Raw genomic sequence first — 7,500 nt, forward strand, 5'->3', positions numbered from 1 at the left:
CAAACTAAACATAATAAGTTTTATAGTTTTACCTAATATTCCATAAAGAAATAATAAAATTATTGCTAACAGGGCACATCGGTACCTCCCCTGGTATAGGTGAATCACACTCCTATATAATAATAATGAAAGTCAAGTAAGCCATCGTACCACATATGACCTATAATCTGAAAGATCTCATACTGTATCTGGAAAAACAAAACAGAAAAACATTCTAACAGAACTCAGCCATGACGCAGTATGTGTCCTCGGATATGCCACAAGTTCTGTGAGGATGCAGTATACTTGTCCTTGTGTTCAAGAGGTTAACAGTGTTTTTGCACAGCTCTGGCCAATTCAGTTGCCTCTGTTGCGTAAAGGCAATGGCCGTGTCCAACTTGGCCTGCAATTGGTCTTGCTGACTACAGAAATAGCCCCATAGAGTTGACTGTTCATGAATGCCTGCCAACTAGCTTCCAGTGATCAAATTGCACAAAAAGTCAAGAACTCCCAAATAACATTCCAGTCCCAGGAGGGTAAGGCAGCATTCCAGTTACGACAAAGCCACCACATAAAACACCCGAAGCAAGACCACAAACAACATAACATGGAAATGTGATTGCAAAGAGATAATAAAACATTAAGAAACACACGAAGAAAAGTCACACGCCACTCAGCTCACCTGCTCCTCCTGGACCTTCCTGATGGGGGAGTCAGGGGCGTCCTCACCGCCGCTGAACTGCGTGTCCAGGTCATGATTGCACTCCTCAAAGCTGTCTGTGTTGACGAGCATGACCTCGCCGCTGACCCCCGGAGTGTCATCTTTCAGTTCTACTCCAACGACGTCTGAAGAGGATAGTTTATTGTGAGGAACTTCGAGTTGCGGTTCACTCACACACTCCGCCATGATGGTCAACACTGCTTGCGGAATATTTTTTATCGATGTTTATCCCCAAACGACGACTAAAACCTACTCAAAAGCTGTAATTTCAAAGGAAAAATATTTATTCATTTCATTAATGCCTATATAGATTATATAAAGTTATCCAATTAAGGCAAAAAAAATATTTTAGAATTCTTTAGGAGTGTTTGCGTTCATGTCGTGATTCTGAGTTTGTTTACAAGAATCAGCTGATTCTTGACAGCCTCCGCCTCTCGCCTGAGCAGCAGGGTGGCTGGCGTGTTCTTGTCTTGCCTGTAGTCAGTGCTGGAAGGAAGGTGAGCTATTGGCTGTATTCTATTGGTTGAATTGACCCATTTGGCGGTAGCATAAGTGAAGTAGGAACTATGATGTGTTACTCATTTTACTTGCGAGATTTAGAATTTTAGGTAACAAAGTTCCAGCCTGTTAAAGATAGGCCAACTTAATGTAATGAACTTTCGGTTAGGCAATCCATTGTAATTTTGGTTTCATTACCTTATTTTCATGCAGATCTATGCTGCATGCATTTCATATTGCATCCTCAGATTGTTTCGTTAGATTCTTTCATTGTATTATCATCTTTCTTTTGTCACTGCCACTAAGGTTTCAGGAGCAAACATATCTCTACCACATATATCTTGGCATGTTTGAGTTATAAATATCCCTTCTAATATACCATCATATAAGGAGCCAATCCAAACTCTCTCTTGCTATAGCCCAAGAGATGGAAGTCTCTTGTTTTTTCGGGACTGCCAAAGGCCATTGTGATCACTAAAGAATCCTCGGTAAATTTGGATAAAGACTTAACCAACCCTCTAGGCACGACACAGTATTTTTCTGGTAGTTTTCGTTGTGCTTTGTGCAGTTTTGCTACTCATTTCCATCTGAAACCTTTTGCAAAAGAAAAGGGTTTTATGGTGTTACATCATAATTAAAGGTATGTCATGCCGAAAGGTTTGTTTTTTCGTTACGGGTGGTTGCATCTTTATCCAATAATACCCAATCCTCTGCTGTTAGGCTGAATTTAGGACTGAAGGCCTGCCATCACAGGTCACAGCATGTTTCTAGTGGATTTAGATCGAACATGGTCATAATGATAGATAGAAAATATCAGCCCGATGTTTCTTAAACCCATTCACGCCCGTTGATGCCACGAGGTTGAAAAATATCCCCGGACCCAGGTGACGTGCTGACAGACTATGCATTTTCTTACTGAGTTCTGGGAAGGGCAATGTGATGTGCTGAAACGTCAGCAATAGACCACTAGATTGTTCTCAATTATAATAATTTTACATAATTTCTTAGACTCTGTTACTTTAGTTTAGGTGTTTGAGTGTCATAAAATGAGATATAACGTTAAAAAAATGACGTCACAGAAAACTAATTTCTGCTTCTTGATCGGTTGAATAAAAAGATCAGTCAAAAAATTATTGTAAAATCAAATGAGTTTGGCCAACAAATAAAATAAAGCAAAAAAATTAGTAATGCAATACTACTTCTAATTTATTGATTACCCTTGATATAATGTCATGTCACACCACGTCACTCATATGTATGTGTATAATTATTCATATTGTTCTTTTCGTTTTAGTTAAAAAAAAAAATATATATATATATATAAAACATGTTTTTTGATGCCCCAGTAAGAGATTGCTTCCACTTTCCTTTGGTATTTTCACATAGAAGTGGAGAATATAGGCAAAGTTCAATAAAATAAAACTAAAAAGGCATTACTGTAACATGTTTTTCAACTATAATAGCTCCTCTGAACATGGTAATATTTTTACGTGCCTTTACATTGTAGATGCTCTCATGAAAACTATAAGAAAAGGGTGGGTAAAAAATGCTCTTAGAGGATCAACGAGGCCCCGCGCTGTGAGAAAACACCCCGGCACGAAGTGACACGCGCCTGTCATCTTCCCGGCGTAAACACGAGTAGGCAAAAATACGTGAATGGGTTAAGAATGGGATGTCTGATACTGAGAACATGCAATTATATGAAAGTTACTAAACCTTAAGTTTCTGTCCAATAGGAAAATGGGGATGAAACTTTGTGCTTTCACCGTATATACATATAACAGTAATATATTGGAGTATTTGAAAAGAATAACATTTTTCAGATAATTCAAGATGGTGGCTGCCACACGTAATGAAGATTGCGCATGTGAGGTAACCATAGGGACAGAGCCACGGGTTCTAACTGTCCGAGTCCCAGTAACAATACCCACGAGTGCATGTCCTGTTGAACTGGCTCACCGTCTCATTCAGCATCACAACCTTCCTATTTACTTACACAATGGTAACTTTACTCTCTTCTGCAATATTTTCATGGTCTTATAAAGTTTGCTTTGAACATATAATTGCATTGATTAATAACAGAATAATATGTGAGGTCATATCAAATTTTTATTGCCAATATTACCTGCAGATTTCTTGAGATGTTGTCAAGCTTAATATATTTTGTAAGTCAGTGCATTTAACCACTGTGTAATAACACCGAACAGAACTAAGTGAGAAGCTGAAAATCGCTATCCAGGACAAAACCGAGGAGCATTATAGGCAGCAAGATAAGCGTGCTATTCAAGCACTCCAAGAAGGGAAAATCAACATCAAGGATGTAGCTGCTGCTTGGGCTAATAAATATGCACAAGTATGAACATTTTTTACTGTTTTGATTTTGTAAAATGTTTTTTATTGATTATATCCACATGATATACAAATTGTTGAAGTTGATTATGAGGTGCTTTTGTTTTATATTGGCACTGAATTTCACCAGGTTAATAAGAGGCAAGAAGATGAGGGTTGCGAGAATGAGATGTTGGCAACCATGTACCATTCCCTTGTGCACTCACCAGCGGCTGCCAATTTGATTGGACTGGAACATTCGTTTGCCAATGCCATGAGTTCTCTTGTGTCTCAGAGGGAGCATGCTTTGAAGGAAATTAGTGAGAGGTACTACATTTATCTTTTCAGATAGAACTCTTCACTTGTTTTTTATATTTAAAGGCATGAAGCATTTCTTTTTATTTCTTTATTTTATGCATGGGTATGGGTGTGGGAGTGTGGGCACTCACATCTGAGTATGTGAACATTCCTATTTATGTGTACATACTTATTTGTCAACAAACATGAAAGAATTTTTTTTATTCAACAGACAGACCAGAGAAATGTGTGAGACTGTAAGTGCTGTTGGGGTACACTTCACTGATGATGATGTAAACAACCTTGCTGCACGACACCTTGAAGACTCCCAACTCATGGAGGTTCAGTGGGACTCGACCATCTCTGTTCTGAAGGAAGACCAAGAGAGGGACTTCAAGAACTTTGTGATGGAATCCTTTGCGGGGCGAGAAGTTACAACACCAGTGACTCCAAAGTGTGTTTCTTCCAGTTATTGCTGATTGTTGAAACTGTCTTTTAACTAGGGCATTTGGATATTTATTTGTTATTATTGTGGACATTAGAGATATTTCTTGGTGTTAAGTTTATTGCTCGGTTCTTTTTTAGTAAAGGAATACATACCTTTAAATGGAACATGTTTGTTTGTGAATTTTCAGTTATCAGGAATGTATTTTAACCCATTCCCGACGGGGGAATTCTAGCCTTGAATGTCCAAATGCCGGGGCGTTCGAATTATTAGGCCTAAATCAATTGAATGGCCGGCACAATACTGTGCCGCCCGGCAACTGGGCTTTTGAATGCGCGGTACACATGCTGTACCACCCGTCCTGTGTGGGTTAAAAAAGTAATGTGCTGGATTGCTTAATATCATTGTCCTGAGGCCTGAAACATCTACCATTAAAAGTATGTTAATGAACCATTTTGGCTTCCTTCTGCAGAGACTTTATATTGGACTCTGACACAGTCGTGACAGAGGCAGCAGAACCCACCCAGGAAGAGAGCTTTACCATACATCTAGGAGCTCAGATGAAGCAGATGCACAATCTTCGTCTGCTGTCAGCGGATGTCTTGCAACTGTGCAGATATCAGTCTCATGATGCAAGGTGAGATTGGATAGCATATGCTTAGTGCCATGAAGTCCATAATCCACCCGAACATTAATGTCTAATTTACTTTTGATGTATTGAATTTGAATTCCATTGATAATTTTTTTCTTTCATTTAAAAAAATATAATATGACTACATAATGATTGATTGCTTCTTGGTTACATGCAGCGACATTCCGCCTCAACGCATCCAGACTTCAATGAGTCTTTACTCCCACAACCTAAATGGCCTTGTGCTGCTGGTTGATGACCGAATCAACACCTACACCGGCATCAAGAGAGGCAAGGATGAGGGATTATGAATAACTTAGTCCATTTCAGACAAGGATAGATTTGCTTGCCCAGTCTCCAGGATGGGATTTCTTTCAGAGCTAGGCAGCTTCAGGCAACATACCCTGACTTTTCCCACTCTCTTTCAGTCACACTCATTGTAAGACTAGAGTCATATTTGTGTTTTTCATTTTTTTTTGTGTGTTGTATTGTACTGAGAGACTTATATGTGTTGTATGACAGGCCCTATCACTGCTGCAGTTAAATGAAATTGTTGTATAGGGTCTATATCAGCTCATTATTTTTTTTTTTATACTCAGTATGATAAAAGTATTGTGTTTTCATGGGAGGACAAAAAGCAACTAATTTTTTTCATGATTGTGTAGTGTCATGAATGAATAAGAAAAATATAACCATCCACAGTGAAGATAATATTAAGAGGTAGGAAAGAGGAAGAAAACCTGTGCTTATGACTGTGAGTGCCACAGTACAAGGCAGCCCTACTGGCACAGTGGCACATTGTAGACATGGCATGGTTTGAGTCACCTTCCTCTTCTCGATATGCCTGCACATCCTTTATTGCTGGCACTTTAAAGCAAGAGGTTGGTATCTTGCTGTGTGCCATCACTCTCTAAAGATAGTGCTTGCTGAGACAGTGGATAGGTGTCATTCAATTCTCTCTCTCTCCTAATGGTCCTAGGAGAAAGTGGTGCCATCTTGGTTTTGGATTTTAGGTGAAACCTATTTTGCATGATATTACTGCAATTTTAATAATTATGACTGCAATTGTCATCATCGCTCACTCATTACTCATTATACAATAAAGAAACAGAGTGATCCAAAATACCCCACTGTCATGAATGTCATGCCACCCACTGTCAGGCCAAAAACTCCTGTGTCATGTATGTCATGACATCCGTCTGCAATGGGTTAAGGGTTAGAATATTAGAATCGTTATAAATATATTTGTGTTGTGAGATTTTCAATAGTCTGCAATTTATGCAAAAATAATGATCATCAAGTTATGTATAAAATGTTTCACAGAAAACTGTTTTGTAAGGATTCTGAAAATGAATAAATTGAGGTATTGTTATAGGTATTCATCACTTTACTTCTTTTCAACACCTATACTGATTCTTCATACTTGTTCAGAATTTGGTCGAGTCTGTGGTAGGACGACTGAGTTACACTTCCCTGACTTAGAGGATCAGCTAGAATCCACAAGAGACTTGGTTCCGTTGGTCGTCCAGTGGCGTCGTGACCATCCTCCTCCACAGTATGATTGCGATGAGGAGGCAGCAGTATGTATATATATTGTTATTAGTAGTTTTACGTGTATGATCAGTATTATTGGTCCGAATTTTAAGGGTTATGTGTAGTAATCTATATATGTCACAAATGATAGATGTATATGTACTTATATTATTACATGCAGAGATGGGATGAACTACCACTACCATGTTACTGTCTTCCGCTTATTAAACCAGTTGATGTTGATGTCCTATCATGTGGTCGGAAAATATCCTTGGACCCAGGTGACGTCCTGAGACGTCGTGCATTTTCTTGCCGAGTTTTGGGTGGGGCAGCATTCTACTGCTGAAACATCAGCAATCGAATGCTAGATTGTTCTTAGATATAATTATTTTTCATCATTTCTTAGACTTTGTTACTTTAGCTTCAGTGTTTGAATGTCTTAAAGTGTGATATAACGTTAAAAAAAAAAGATGCCACAGAAAACTACGAGATGACATCATGGTAATTTCTGCTTTTGATCAGTTGAATAAAAAGATCAGAGTTGAAAAAATATTGTAAGATCAAATGTGATTGGCCAAGAAATAAAATAGAAAATTACTGATGTAAAACTAGTTCCAATTTGTCAATTACCCAGGATATCATGTAACGTCAGGAAGTACATGTACATACTCGTATGTACATGTATGATTATTGAATTGTTCTTTTTGTTAAGTAAAAAACATCTTTTTTAATACCCCACTAAAAGAGTGCTTCCACTTTCCATTGGTATATCATGTAGAAGTGAAGAATATAGGCAAAGTTCAATAAAATAACACTAGAAAAGCATTGCTACAACAAGATTTTTGGCAAAAATAACTCCTCTGAATATGGAAATATTTTTACATGCCCTTACACTTTACATCATGTAAACCATAAGAATAGGGTGGGTGAAAAATGTTCTGATAGGTTCAGCACGGCACCACACAGTGGGAAAACGTCCCGGAATGAAGCATCACATGTTTGTTATCTTCCCGGCATAAGCAGGAGTCGGCAAAAATATGTCCCGTTGTGAATGAGCCCAGTTACACA

The 7,500-nt window shown here is 38.3% G+C and overlaps 2 protein-coding genes across 3 annotated transcripts in view; one reads left to right on the forward strand and one right to left on the reverse strand.

The window, feature by feature from the left end:
• Mon1 (vacuolar fusion protein MON1 homolog) overlaps positions 1 to 911 on the reverse strand; it is a 14,386-nt gene extending 13,475 nt beyond the window's left edge. The window contains exon 1 of the mRNA XM_043002391.2: positions 662 to 911. Coding sequence (XP_042858325.1) covers positions 662 to 886 — 225 coding nt within the window. The 5' untranslated portion in view covers positions 887 to 911. The remainder of the gene's footprint in view (positions 1 to 661) is intronic.
• Positions 912 to 1,081: 170 nt separating this feature from the next.
• The window catches only part of LOC122244477 (FERRY endosomal RAB5 effector complex subunit 3-like), a 12,088-nt gene continuing 5,669 nt past the window's right edge, over positions 1,082 to 7,500 (forward strand). The window contains exons 1-8 of one of the 2 annotated variants that reach the window (XM_086555289.1): positions 1,082 to 1,197; positions 3,022 to 3,200; positions 3,406 to 3,551; positions 3,678 to 3,853; positions 4,056 to 4,277; positions 4,741 to 4,905; positions 5,078 to 5,190; positions 6,331 to 6,479. In XM_086555289.1, coding sequence (XP_086411415.1) covers positions 3,032 to 3,200; positions 3,406 to 3,551; positions 3,678 to 3,853; positions 4,056 to 4,277; positions 4,741 to 4,905; positions 5,078 to 5,190; positions 6,331 to 6,479 — 1,140 coding nt within the window. In that variant the 5' untranslated portion in view covers positions 1,082 to 1,197; positions 3,022 to 3,031. Of the gene's footprint in view, positions 1,198 to 2,703; positions 2,837 to 3,021; positions 3,201 to 3,405; positions 3,552 to 3,677; positions 3,854 to 4,055; positions 4,278 to 4,740; positions 4,906 to 5,077; positions 5,191 to 6,330; positions 6,480 to 7,500 lie in introns of those variants that run through there. The other variant, XM_086555290.1, reaches the window with a different exon arrangement.

This window comes from Penaeus japonicus, unplaced genomic scaffold, assembly GCF_977035675.1.
Source record: "Penaeus japonicus unplaced genomic scaffold, GWHDUDI00000001_assembly GWHDUDI00000030, whole genome shotgun sequence".
NCBI classification, from domain to species: Eukaryota; Metazoa; Arthropoda; class Malacostraca; order Decapoda; family Penaeidae; genus Penaeus; species Penaeus japonicus.